Genomic DNA, 14,729 nt, shown 5'->3' on the forward strand with positions numbered 1-14,729 from the left:
TCAGCTCTACTGTGTTAATGTTACACTGTGTGCAGAGTACAAATGTCTTCCCTATATTCTTTCGTGGACGCCCCCAAGTGGACATCAGCAGCATTACAGCATCAGTCCAAGATAAAAATAGCTCAGTTTCGCTTTCCAATCGTCAGAAATGATACCGAAGATTTCCTCCTCCCATGAAACCAGCGGCCGCTGTCGTCAAGCTGTGGTTTGGTCTCACAGGTGGAAGTTAACGCAGGCAGAGCTCGGACACGATGGAGACGGAAATACTGAAAATGATCTGCGCCGGCCAAGGAGCAGTCAACACGGAGGATTTAGTGTATAATCTGTTTTCCGGAGATCCCACGAAGTTGTCGGAGATCATTTGTAACCAAGAGAAATTTGTTTCCTGTTGTCCAAACGGACAGCCGAAGGTGGTGGCCAGGACCCGCCTGAGACTTTGCAGAGTGAAAGACTGCCCGGGGACGTGCAGGGGTCTGCACCTGTGCAAAAACTTCCTCTTCAGCGGATTCTGTCAGTTCACTCAGCTCAGGTAAATATACTGGACTTAAAGTAAGAAAGGTGAGTCATGGCCCGAGTGAAACAGCCACCGTCTCTGTTCATCCAGGCCTTTTCTAGTAATGCTGAAAGTGGCTGCAAAATATTCCAGGGTTAAAGGCCCTGACTAGTGTCTCTGTTTACAGTCAGTGAATTCGACATTTTCAGCAGTTTGACGCAGATTTGTTAGGAAAGCTAACCTGAACAAATATCATCATGTGACTCGAAAGGCTAATAGGAAAAGTTCCTCTCTGTGCTTGTACCGACTTCTGAGTCTCAATAAAAACTTTCTTTTTATTGTCGTATTTGTGTACAACCAAGTTACGGACCATTAAAGAGGCTAAAATGTCAAATAATTCGTAGTGCTTATTATTATTATTAGTGTTTATTATTGTCGTCATATTAACTGGTTTTGAAGCCAGCTAAGCTTAGGGACAAATTCTCGGGTTTGGAAAAATATAAGAACACATATGTTGACAGACACTCAGTCAAAATGAATTTTTTATTGGTATCGGGCTGAATTTGGAAACAGACACACAGCATGTGTACGTGTAATGATGAATTAATCCACGTTTGGCAGCACTTATCATGTTTGTGTGTGGCCCTAATCCTTCTCATGTCACAGTCATGACTCAGCTGTGTGGATTCTGTTATAACAGGAGGGGCTGCAGCTTCTCCCATGAGCTGACGTCTGAGCATAACCAAAGACTTCTGAGGCAGCATGAGCTGGAGAGCCTGAGCCGAGAGGAGCTGTGCACCCTGCTGCTGCAGAGTGACCACACACTCCTTCCTGCTGTGAGTCTTAACCTAACACACGATAAAAGCACCCTGACGAAATACTTTAGGTTGAACTCATCATCATTGTCATAACATCTTTTCACATCTGATTCTGATATGTTCATTTAAATTGTAACAGCTTGTTGATACTGTAGCAATAACAAACAGTACAGCTGACACCCACACAGTGTAATATAATATGTAATTCTTCACAAATTGGCAGTCATTGAGGTGTTCTTAAAACTTAGAGGTAAAGTTGTTTGCCAGATGTGTATTGTTCTCCAATTTTAAAACACATTTTCTGTCACGTTGGTGGCAAATCAGCTTTTTTATACATGTCAAAAAGTATATTAAAAGTTTTAAAACGCATGCAATGTAATTGGTAAATAATCATTTCCTTTCGTTTGTTTGTTTGTTTGTTTGCAGTACCGTCCACAGTTTTCACAATATCTTTTTCAGATTTTGTGTGATGATAACAGCTGATTTAATTTAGATGAAAATTGGGTCGCGGTCAAAGTCTCATCTAAAAAATCAGTCAAAACTTTATATTACCCACAATTTTTTATGGATCGTCTTTAAACTTGACAAAGATATACTAGACCTAAGAAAACGTTTTGAACAATTTATTGTGGCATTTAGAGTAAAATCAATTTAAACTGGTTAAAAAAAGCAGGATGTTGCAATGTTTATATCCATCATTTACATACAGTCAGTGATTGTATTCCATCTTTTACTTACAGTCCGTGTATATAACCACGCTTTCCTTTCATTTTGTTCTGTCTCCATCAGATATGCTACGACTACAACAACGGTGATGGAGAGTTCGGCCGGTGTCAGGATGGTGATGGTTGCAGGAGGCTCCACATCTGCCAGAAGTACATCAGCCGTGAATGCAGCTGCTCGAGGAATCACAATTTTACTGCTCCACAGCCCATAAAAAATGTCCAAGAAAGAGGCGTACCTGGTGCCCTTCTGCCATCCTTGAAGGCTGTGTATGCAAATAAAGAGGCTTTGAGGCTGGCTGAGAATGGTCAACAACAGCGGAGAGGCAGAGGGAGAGGTGGTAGGGGTGCGACAGGCAGCAGGGGCAATAGGGGAAACAGAGGAAACCAGAGCAGCCGACCAGTGCAGGATCGAGCCTCCTCACTTACTGAGATGCTTGCTGGCACTCACATCTTCGATCTGTACACCAGTAATGGACTGAATGAAAGCGACGATGAAAACTCTTCCACCAGTGACATCTCCGCAGCCACCAGTGACAACGATGCGAGCAGTGAAAACGGTGAGACTCGAAGACGGAGACGCCGTCATGGAAGAAGTCAAGCAGCTGTCAGAGGGAGAGGCGGCAACAGGGGCACCAATAAGCAACCACTACCAAAAACTCGTTCATCAAGCAACATTAACGCTGCTGTCAGTGATGAAGCTGCTAAAGGTGGAGAATGGCAGAACAATAGACAGAGGCCTGTCAGAGGTAAACACCAGCTGAAAACACTTCTGATGTTTTCAGATGAACTAAAGCTGCTGTCTGAATGAAGCCTGTGAAATATCTCCTGTTTCTTTCAGATAAAACAGGGATCTGCATGTACTTCATTAAAGGTCACTGCAAACATGATGGTGAGAAAGTCATGGTTAGTAAGCGTTTGAGGCGTTAATGTAGTTCTTTCTTGACTTTGACCAGCTGTCTTTCTTCTTTCTTCTTAGATCGATGTTTTAAAGCTCATGACAAGATGCCGTACCGATGGCAGGTCCAAGAGGGACACCAGTGGACTGATTTGCCCGATAATGAGACAATTGAGAGAGACTACTGTGACCCCAGTAACTCATACAGGTACTTACCAAGTTCTCACAGGACTCTCTGCAGTCCTGCAAAAGACAACGTGATAATCTGATAATCAAATACACTTGACTTTGTGATCATCACAGACTGTTTAAAAGCAGAACTTTTGGCAGTTTACTGGTTCGGAGCATTCAGTTAGGTGTAGGGATGGGAATCGAGAACAGTTCCCAGTAGTGGCATTCCTTGGAATTGTTAGTCTGCTTGCCTATTGATTCTAATATTGGTTCCACCTGCACTTGAATCAGCTGATTTCAGCTCATGTGTCTGAGGATGAAAGTAGTGGAGCGGTCCACAGCATGAGCACGGACATTACTTTTATTTTTATTCCGCAAAAGAACAAGAGTGTGATGGTAAAGTGGGAACTGCATCCAGGATGGAAACAACTGCATTATCCCGCTAACACAACTTCAGCTCTTTGCAAGCACCAAGATAACAATGTTAGCCTTTTCTGCAGCTATGGGGCATATATGGTATCACTCTTGGCTGGAAGCAGTGCTTAAACAATGGAAAAAACACAAACTTTGTCCAAAAACCTCTCATGTTCAGCTGTTTTCCACTTTTTCTTTGGTCATTTTAGCCTTTTTAGCCAGGGTGAAGGGAGTATCTGCCATCAAACAAGAAGACAGCCGCATGTAGCTATGATGATGTTTGCTAGTTCACCTTACATGCATTAATGTAATAACGTGGTTAGCCTACTCAACGTAAATTACACACGAACAACATTAAGCTACTCACGCAGAGAAGAACGGCTGCTGCTGCATCATCATCCTCATCATTTCTGCTACACTGGCAGGGCTAGGGGCCAGGACTCTCCTCTTCGGGTTTTTGGGGGATGTTGCTAACTCAGGGTCCGATAACAGGCACCACACCCGCAGTAGATGTGCTCGGTGTGAGGTCTCGCAGCAAGCTATCAAATACGGTGCATTTCTTGCCTTTAAAAAACACTGTACGTTGCCAGGTGTTTCATCGGATTTGAGGAGTTACCTCCTTTGACAGTATCACAGTATCAGCTTAAAGCACTTGTTGCTGCTGAGTTTGCATCTTTTGCTGTGAAGTACAGCCAGACTTTGACCGCTTCGCCTTGGACATTTGTAATCTGTAGCTCTGCTCTAAAAGAACGTACGTACCTGGACCCGCCTACTATCCTCGGAAACGTAAAATGATTGGCTAGAATCTGAAGTGTGTGACATCTAAGGAAAAAAAGCACCGAAATGTGCGCTACTTTTAGGTCTGGTTACTACCGTTTATGTCAGAACCGGTGCCATCATGGCACCTGATACCGGTATCCTTCCCTACTGAGGAGCAGTCAGGCTGCCAGCTCAGTTTCTGCCTGTATATGTTTCCAAAGTAGAATCATTGTGGTGATCGCTTTAACGTCTCTTTGTGCTGGTTTTCATCTTTGCTTTGTGTTCATACATAAATACTATGACAAAGATCATACGTGTGTCCTCTTTAGAATAGGGATTTGTGTTGGTGTGTGGGCCTGTAGAATAAGGTTTACATTGGTAACGGGTAATTCACTAGCTGGGCCCACGTCCTCATTTATATTTGACAGCATTTTCGTAGATAAAGGTGAATGGCTTTGACATGAATTGAGCTGCGGTTTGAGGAAGGCCTCGAAAGGGACTGACGGCGGCTCCGGGACCTGGCACATCCCGTACTAAACGTACTAAATACAAGTCAAGAAGTTAAAGAATTGAAAAGGGGATGGAGGGTGGGGCATGTAAACGAGAATGAACAGCTTGTAGGACTGGGGGAACCTATATGGATGAGAACTGGAAGGAGTGTGTTTGCAGGTGTGGTCCCACTCCTGAAGTTCTGATACTTAATCTCCAATTATGAGACAAATTCATCCTAAAGTGAGACCCAATACAAACACAAACACAAGGACCTGGTTGTGGAAAGGAGACGATTTAGGTGATGATTCCACAGCCACAGGACACAATTCTTTATTTCTATTACTGTTTCCTTAATATCAACTTCTTTCAAACTCCACACACTTGTTAAAATGTTAACATTATGCCTTCTGTTTTGGGTGTCTGCAGTAGCACCAGTCCAGCCGTGCACTTTGACACGATGACCTGTGGATCGAACAAAGTACGTCGACTCTCGACAGAAAACTCCGTGATTGAGCCGACTTTCATCCACACCACCGAGTGGCTTTGGTACTGGCAGGATGAGTTTGGGAGGTGGAACACTTATTCCGCAGATGTGAGTAGCATCAGAATCCACTGTTCATCCACAGTGTTTTCAAAAGGTTGTTAGCACGTGAGTCAGTACTTTTGTTGTAAACATGATTAAAAAAAACATTTGTAATGTGGAAAAAAGTCCCTCGAACTATGACCCTACCGGGTGTTTTTCCCCCTCCAGGTGATCTCCACAAAGCATTTCAGTGCTTTTCAGCTTGTGTTTGTTTTAGCTTTAGCTCTCGTCAGGAGAGCTAAACATCTCGACAGCATTTTCAATGATAAAAAATTCATAAAAACCAATTCTATAATACCTGCTCAGAACCATATCTAGGTGCTAGACTGCAAAAATAATGGAGCACTGAGCATGTAGGACCTTTACATAAAAGGTGCACACAAGCACCTTAGTGTCATCCACTGGGGTTTTTGACTATGTAAATGTGTAACTGTTTGCTAACACGTTCAATATATCAGCTTCGAAGTCAGTTCTCTGTTGTCACTCTCTGTTAAAATATCTTTAAAGTCATACTGCCTCAATAGATTTATTACATCAGAGGCTGTTATTAAAGCGTAAACTATCTGATTTTCTAATCAAAGGTTAAAGTCTTTGCTCTGGGTAATGCCACGTCATAGGACTGGTATAATTGTGAAACACTTCTCAACAGATTGGGAGGTAGAAAACAGTGAACAAACATGGAAAAAATAGCTGCTCCAGAGTTTTATTGAAGATATCCACACTGACAGCATGCCTCAGCAAGAAAAGCTAGCGGAGCTGATCTGAGCTACAAATAGTCACTGAACCTCTATTTCACTGACCATTTTGGAGGTCACTGCATTGCTTCTGCTGCAATCACAACTATAGTTTTCATATTTTTTTATCCTCTCTGTATTCTGTTGTTTAAGCTGCTGGAATTACAGCTCATGATTAAAGTTTTAATCTCATCTATTATGGCTGTAAATCGAGGCTGCCACAGTCTGTGCATACAGCTCTGGTATCTCTGAGGAGAAATTAGCAGCTGAAGTAAACGGCTACATGTACCAGCTGTGCTCAGTTGATCATGTGAACTGAGCATGCTCATACTGGACTGTTGAGTTTAAAAAATAAATAAGTAAAGTTAAAGTCTGTTAGGGTAACTCTACTGGAAAGAACGTCAGACTTTCAAACGGCCTCAATGGTTTTCAGCCAAGCTAATTTGACAGTCGCTATCTTGGGATATTTATTAAATATTATAAATTAATTTCTCTTACCAATCGTTCATTGCTCTTATGCTGATGCAGGTTTGTTTTCAGGTTAAAAACACAGTCACCTTTCTTGCTTTGCAGACTAGTGGACATAAAGCAGCAGACATCAACAGCACAAAGCTGGAGGAGAAGTTTCTGGCCAATGACAAAGACGTGGTGGAGTTCACTGCTGGCTCCCAGTCGTATTCACTCAGTTTCCAGGGTAAACAAAGAATATAGAAACTCTGTGTTGACTCATTTCTGCATGTTAAAATGTAAAACTGAGTTTCTCATTATCATTTAACTTTAAACTTCCTCCTCAGACATGATACAGACAAATAAACGCTATGGCACCAAAAGGTGTGTGTGCAGACGGCCACTGTTTGTCTCTGCTGCAGATGTCCTAACAAAGAAAGTCAGGTACGTCATCCCAAAAACAGCCCCAAGAAAGTTTTAAGACACCTTCACTTTGGTTTACATGTAGTGTTTTAAATGAGTCTGATAGACTTGTTAACTCCTTGATCGTTACCAACCAGTCTGTAGAGACCAGTGTGTCTGCCAGAATCTAACATGATTCCTGTTCAACACTTGATTGAGACGTTTAATTGTCATTAGCAATGTTACACGTACATGCAGTGAAACAGGACGCCTTCTGATTGTACATACAGAGAGATAGATGATGCAATACATGAGGGAAGAGGAGGAAAAAAAGAACTCCGCCCAGATGGGAGAGCAGTTTGAGAACAGAAAGAAAAAAAAACCCTCAGCACAATGAAGCACATGAATCCTCACAACTTACAACATAAAAAACACATGATTTGCGACAGGGATCGGGGGGTGGGGGGTGGTATGGGGTAATGGAGAGAGCCAATGTAGACAACAGTCATCTGGTCCTGCAGCTGAAACCTGGCGCTGGACAGAGACCTGCCTGACCGCATCAGGTGTAAGCGTCAAAGGCGTTTGGAGGGCGAGGTGTGTGTGTGTGTGTGTGTGTGTGTGTGTGTGTGTGTGTGTGTGTGTGTGTTTGTTTCCTGTATCCAAAGAGAGAGAGTGCGCTTTCACCTAGTTTTAAGCAAAAGTCAACAATCCCCAAGTCACTGCAGGCGACCTTGAGGAAGAATTCGGGAGAATTTGATGTTCCAGCTTTGGCCTTCGAGCTTCCAGCTGAGGGAAGGCCGCATGAAGACAGTGCTCGTTTGGGTTTGGTTTACCATACGTGCCAACATACTAGTGTTGCCAGGGCCTTAAGATTAGAGTGAAGCAAATTCACCATGTTTGTCCATTCAGTAGCAAGAATGTCAAAAAACAGGCAAGCACTAGACATTAAAAATGCTCCAGTCAGAGCTTGCTAAACGTAAGTTGCTTTTTTTTTTTTTTTTAATTTCCACAAATTTCATTAAAAAAATCCCAAACCGATTTTGTAGTAGTACAGCTGTGAGTCTGGCTTCTACACTCTTGGATTTGTTTGGTTTATTCTGGTCTTCATGGCAGGTCCTGTCAGACTTGGTTGTTTCAGGTCTGTTGATGCACATTATACTGTATTGGAGTTTAACTCTGGACCACTGAAGGACAGACTTTCTGTAACCAGCAGCAACGCCTATGATGCAGCTCATTGCTGTGCAGAAATGTGAACCTTTATTTTGATCTAACTCAGCCCTGCCCGTCTCTGCTGCCTGAAGCAGCACAGAGCATGATGCTACCAACACCGTGACATCACGTCGTGTTGTGAGAGCTGTGTGCCGAGGGAGCTATCTGGTGCTCTTTACTCAAAGTGGCTTCTTTCAAGCATCTTTCTACCATAAAGACATAATTGATAAAACAGTGACACAGAGATATGATTCTAGACCCGTTCCCTGATCTAGACCTGGTGAGGCCTGTCGCCCTGGATGTTAAGAAAGAGTTCCTAAGATTTCATAGTTGGTTTGTTTGTTTTTTCTGATATTAGTATGAACTGTGGGGGTTATTACATGCTCAGGTGTGCGTCTTTCTTAACCGTATCCAGATCATCTCAGCAGTGGGTCCTATTTGTTCTTTTTTTTTTATTTAGCAATTATAAAAAAAATTGAAAAACAAACAAAAACACTCCTAAAAATGACAAACATGAGCTCTTGCCATTATGGCATGTGATGGGAAAAATGTTTTGTTGATTTAAAATGAAATCTTAAAACATATGTAAAAAGTGAAGGTGTCTGTATATCAAAGAAACTTTTAATGGCATTTGTGTTACTTATGTTTTCAGACGTATTACACCCAAACCTTGTGTATTTAAAGTCATCCTAACCCTCTGTCTCTGCAGACGGCCCGTGGTTAAAGCATCTGCTCCAATACCAGACAACTGGGACAAGACACAGATCCGCGAAACAGGATATTCGGTATTGTGAAACCATAAAATATTAGTTTTATGTCTCTGCTGTTTGAGCTCACACTCAAGTTTAGACTTATATATATATATACACACACACACACACACGCGCACGCACGCGCAGTGTTGGGAAGGTTACTTTTAAAATGTATTCCATTACAGAATACATGCCCCAAAATGTATTCTGTAACGTATTCCGTTACGTTACTCAATGAGAGTAACGTATTCTGAATACTTTGGATTACTTAATATATTATCATGCTTTTTACAACAACGTGAATGTACTATTGCTGTGTGATTTATTACTATTACTGAAGGTCCGCGACTCCGAACTGTAGTAAAGGGACCTCTGACTAATACGGCGGGGTCCCTGTCAGCTCGTAGCTGAAAAATAGCTTTACTTTGTTGTGTGGGTCAACTTTTCTTGCGACAGACAGAGAGAGGCGTTGAAAGACTGCTCCAACGGAACTTATTGTTTTCGGAGGAAAACAGGAACACGGTGTACAGTCGAGTCTTAATAGCTTACTTACAACTGGGCTCGTCAGGCACTCTTCTTGGCTGCAGTGGTTATTATTATATTTACATGCTTCCAGCTCCCGGTTTTGCTCGATGACAGCTCGTACCTTTCCACTCGCCTTTTTCTCCCTCCTCGCGCTCACAGACACATAACGTGTATGGCAGTCCATTCTCCCTGCAGCACGGACTACACTTCCCATGAGGCTACATTCTTTAGAGCTATGCTTGTAGCATTCTGCCTGTTAGCTTAGCACAACAACAACAACGAAAAGGCGCTCTCTCTCACCCAGGAAACACACAGTCGCAGAGAGAGAGAGAGCGTCGCCCTGTAACCATGGCAACCGTAACGCTGCCGCCTGGAACAACAGAACGTAGCTGTCAAACAAAACCCAAACAGTCCTGACCCGCGACAACATGAAACAGGAAAGTACCGCCGTGTAATCCATTTATTTCAACAAAGTAACTGTATTCTGAATACCACCTTTTTAAACGGTAACTGTAACGGAATACAGTTACTCATATTTTGTATTTTAAATACGTAACGGCGGTACATGTATTCTGTTACTCCCCAACACTGTACATATGTTAACATATTCCAAACATAGTAATGTAGATGTACAACTCAATGTTATGCAGTGTAATTTTCTAGTAAAAGGTGAAAGCAATCAGTTTTTTTTAAAATACAACATTATATTAAACAATATAACACGCATACAAAATAACAAAAAAAAGAGAGAAAAAGGATTAAATAAGACAACCGAACGACATAAAATAAAAACAGACAAGCCTTTATCTTAAAAACGTATTTTTAAGATCATATCTGATCTGTTATCCTTCCTCAGATAGAAACTTGATTCTGGCCTCATAGTATTTTTCAGTGTGGGCTCTTATGTTACACCATCCTGAATACTGGAAGTTCCAGTTATCCATTAAACCCTGGGAGTTTACATTCTCACAGACTTTATTGGGCGATCGTAGCTCAAGAGTTGGTAGTTCGTCGGTTCGAAGGTTGCCGGTTCGAGCCCCGGCTCCGACAGTCTCGGTCGTTGTGTCTTTGGGCGAGACACTTCACCCGTTGCCTACTGGTGGTGGTCAGAGGGCCCGGTGGCGCCAGTGTCCGGCAGCCTCGCCTCTGTCAGTGCGCCCCAGGGCAGCTGTGGCTACAATGTAGCTTGTCAGTGTGTGAATGTGTGTGTGAAGCGCTTTGGGGTCCATAGGGACTAAGTAAAGCGCTATACAAATACAGGCCATTTACCATTAATTACTGTAGTCCTCTCCGTGTGGGCTTTCACTGTCTAAGAACTTTCCTCGGTACAGTTCCTGAATACTGAGCTCTCTATGTATTCTGAAACTGGTCACCCTCTAATGTATTTACCACCCTGTCATATATCAGTAAACATTAGCCTTCCTTCTCATTTACGTTCTCATTGGCTGTTTCAGAGATTTGGAGAGTTTAACTTGGGACCCAGCTGTATTCACCGGGTCTTGTATTGTATTGTTGATTTAAGATAAAAACCATTTACTTTATTCAGTCACTGGTTCCCACATTGCTTCCTGTGCAGATGACACTTCAAGTGGAATTTCTACAGTAAGCAAAAGATTTTCCCAAATAATTTTTTTCTAAGAACATATTTGGGGAAAAAAAGTAAAAAACAAAAAGACAAAAAAAAGCTAAGCTTAGAAATATATTTCCTATCGTTGAATTCAGAGTTTCCATTTCTGTGTTGTTCTTAGGAGTAAAATGCCTTTTTTAACACTGTTGCTGGCCTTGTTTAAAAATAACATTATAGAATTTATATTTGTACTCAGACATAAAGCTAAAGAATTCATACTAACTAAATGGTGAAGGGAAATGCTCGTGTTGAAAGATTGCAATATTTTTTTGTTTTCTTACAGCGAATCTCCGTCCAGCGCGCTTCAGATGAATTTAAGACGGTGGAAACTCATTTCTGTAAAACCATGAAAGGCTTTGATATTGTCAAAATTGAGAGGATTCAGAACAAAGCTCTTTGGGAAGTCTTTCAATGGTACGTATTGTCTTCTGCGGTCCACAGACTTCAGTAAACTCTGACTTCTTTTATCCATTTTCTGCCCCCTGCTGGTGATTTGAAAGAATACAGATTTAAATTCCTGCACTGGTGTCACTCCTCAGAGCCAGAGGCTGTGTTAATGTTTGTGTACACAGTCCAGGGTCAGCGTGCACACTTTCACGACATACAGACAAACCAGACTGACGTAAGATATTTGTATGTCTTCTATTTCAAGGCAAAAGAATCAGATGAAGACCAAAAACAAAGGGGCAAATGTGACTGAGAAAAAGCTTTTTCATGGCACTGACTCCAAGTTTGTTGACACCATCTGCCACCACAACTTTGACTGGAGAATCTGCGGACTTAATGGAACGGCTTTTGGCAAAGGTGATTGGAAGAAATGTTCAAGCTGAAACAGTTATTGATAAAAAGCATGTTTTCATAAACCATACATTTAAAAAACAGAAGCTCCAAACTCACCAAACAGACATTTTTGTCAGCTGTGGTTGTGAGGAACGATGCTTATTTTTTTGCCCGATAATCACAATGGTCTCTTTTGGTGTCTAAACACAGGTAGTTACTTTGCCCGTGATGCCAGATACTCCCACAACTACACCGGTGACACTGACGTCAGAGACATGTTCATCTCACGGGTGCTGGTGGGAGACTTCACCAAAGGGTCCTCCGATTATCCCCGACCTCCTTCGAAGGACGGAGGGGACATAAACTTCTATGACAGCTGTGTTGACGATGTAATGAACCCCTCCATATATGTGGTGTTTGAGAAGCACCAGATCTACCCCGAGTACCTGATAAAGTACAAGACCACACACCCACTAGTTAGTACATTGATGTACAGTGGTGGTGCATCAGCACCAGCACCAAAGCCAGTGGCAGCACCAAAGCCAGCTACCATATCGGCTTACCAACCTAGCACGATCTCCTCTGGATATAAAGCCAGTACCTCCGCTTCTTTTTACTCACCTAACACAACCTCTTCGCCCCACTCATCTAGCTCTGTGTCTTCTGGGTACCCATCTAGCTCGGCGTCTTCTGGGTACCCATCTAGCTCGGCGTCTTCTGGGTACCCATCTAGCTCGGCGTCTTCTGGGTACCCATCTAGCTCGGCGTCTTCTGGGTACCAATACAGTACCTCGTACTCAAACATCAGAACAGTTAACCAGCCCACACATGTCCCTCCATCTCCCTCAGCACCCCCAAAGAAAACATCCGATTCTTGTGTCATTGCTTAACATCAGTGGTGTAAAGGGGGTTGGTGGTGTTTTGCAATAATAATAATAATAGTAATAATAATAGTAATAATAATAATAATTAATAATAGCATAAAAACAGACAGCAATGGTGGATCTTGAGCACTAAAAGTGTTAATTGGAGTAACTGAGAAGAAAACAAATGAAGCCACAGATATTAATGAATTCCAGAAGATTAGAATATGTGATTTATTAGCTGCTGTTTATAATGAACAGATAACCAGTTTAGGATTAACTCATTTCTCAGTCAACTGCTATTAAAGCAGCTTCACATGACTTTGAATGATGAGACTTTGGTTTGCTGAATAGGTAAGCGAGAGGCAGTGCAGAAGAAAGCTTCAGAACTGTTACATTTTCCCGTTACACTTCATAATTTCTTTTTGTTGTTGTTTTGATGCTTGAATTTTTCCACCTCGAACAAATGTAAAATGATTTTCTACCAATTGCCAGCATTTCCACGCACTTTGTTTTTATGTGCAAATTGAAGATGCACGTAAACATGTGGCATTTTGGCACAATCACAATTGTTGAGGTGTTGTTTAAAGAAACTACACTAACTTTTTTACAGAAAATAAAAAATAAACGGCAGCGGCGTGCGAGCCGTATCAGAAGAAACACCTGAGTGCTTTCCTCGTGATTATCTCAGGAAGTTTTATACGTCATCCACATTTAGTGGTTACCATACGAACGCATCGTACTGTATCACGTAATGATGAAAAACACTGTGTCAGATTAGGCCATTAGTGTCACGAATTCTCGTAACAACTTAGTCAAGACACATGACGGACTGCGCGTTGGTGCCTAATGATAGCTTTGCTGCTTTAGACGACCTTTGTGATGTCAGCAGGAAGCTGGGCCCAACTTCTGGGAACACGGAAACAAACAGTGGCGCCGTGTGATAGTCACTGCTCCGTGTTTGGAAAAACCTGAAAGAAAATGTTTAATGTTGTTTACAACTACGAGTGACAAACTCAGGAGTACAAAGCTACCTTGAGTCACTTTAAATATTGCTCTAGTGACTGGATGCCAGTATATCTCAGTGCTCACAGAGCAGGTGATCCATATAACATAAGGCTGTTGCAGAGGGCCGGGCTCAAATCTGACCCCACACCATTTGCACGCCTTCTCCCTCCTTTACTGTCCTATCATAAACAAACGCCCCCCATAAATGTTGTTCACTTACTGGATTTGCGTCTTTCAGTGAACATTAAAAAAAATATAACTGGTTGAGAATCAACCCCAGCCACTGCAACCTCACTGTTTCCGAGTGATAGCGAGTGTTTTGGGGCGATATCCAAGCGTGGCCTGCTCGTTCCATTTGTCTATAAGGTCTTTTTTTTTTTTTTTTTTTTTTTTTTTTTTTTTTTTTTTTTTTTAAATAAATCTTCCCGTAAGAAGATTAACGATTGTTTGGATATTGCATTTTGGCGATATCTCTGTAGGGTCCTGCTCAAAGCCTGCTTAACCGTGATTGGTTAATGCTCCTTGGGATTTCTCTTTAATCTTTCAAGTGATTTGAAAATAATTTATGATTAAAATGGAAAAAAAATGTGACTTAAGCTTTTACCAACCACTAGAAGGTAAAAAAAAAAAAACCAGGCTATATTGATTATTTTATTGATAAAATGTAAATGAAAGGCTTGTAATGTGCATGGTGGGTGATTTGTTTAGGGTGTGATTATTGATCATTTCACCTGCTCAACATGAATAATCACTGTTTTCACAATTATTAAAGTAAAGCATGTTGCAGCACATTAGAGTGTGTTTGTTTGTTTGTCGCTGTCAGAGCTGCAGTTCGTTCTGTCTTTTTTTTCTGCGTGTCTCATAACTGACATAAAAAATGCCACCAGCAGTCATGTTGGGGCTCTTAGTGAAATGAGGCAGGGCATGAAAAATGATCAATATGGCTGCCGGTGCTTCATCTGACACAAAACATTAGGCCTGTAAAGTAACCCCGCTGTAGCACCCCCTCCTATCAGCGTACATGCACCAGCA

The 14,729-nt window shown here is 41.9% G+C and overlaps 1 protein-coding gene across 1 annotated transcript; it reads left to right on the forward strand.

Annotated features, from left to right (window-relative positions):
• The first annotated feature begins 131 nt into the window (after positions 1-131).
• Positions 132-14,087, forward strand: LOC147310591 (protein mono-ADP-ribosyltransferase PARP12-like). Its single transcript, XM_086269255.1, has 12 exons — positions 132-529; positions 1,194-1,329; positions 2,101-2,782; positions 2,875-2,925; positions 3,013-3,139; positions 5,194-5,359; positions 6,658-6,778; positions 6,879-6,975; positions 8,852-8,927; positions 11,330-11,460; positions 11,699-11,850; positions 12,037-14,087. Exons 1-12 carry the CDS (start codon positions 252-254, stop codon positions 12,714-12,716), a joined length of 2,697 nt encoding a protein of 898 aa, XP_086125381.1. The 5' UTR covers positions 132-251; the 3' UTR covers positions 12,717-14,087.
• Positions 14,088-14,729: the final 642 nt, after the last annotated feature.

The sequence above is a fragment of the Aulonocara sp. 'chitande type north' Nkhata Bay genome, linkage group LG17, assembly GCF_057382095.1.
Source record: "Aulonocara sp. 'chitande type north' Nkhata Bay isolate Kocher_YH1m ecotype deep benthic linkage group LG17, A_spYH_male_GT1.1, whole genome shotgun sequence".
NCBI lineage: Eukaryota > Metazoa > Chordata > Actinopteri > Cichliformes > Cichlidae > Aulonocara > Aulonocara sp. 'chitande type north' Nkhata Bay.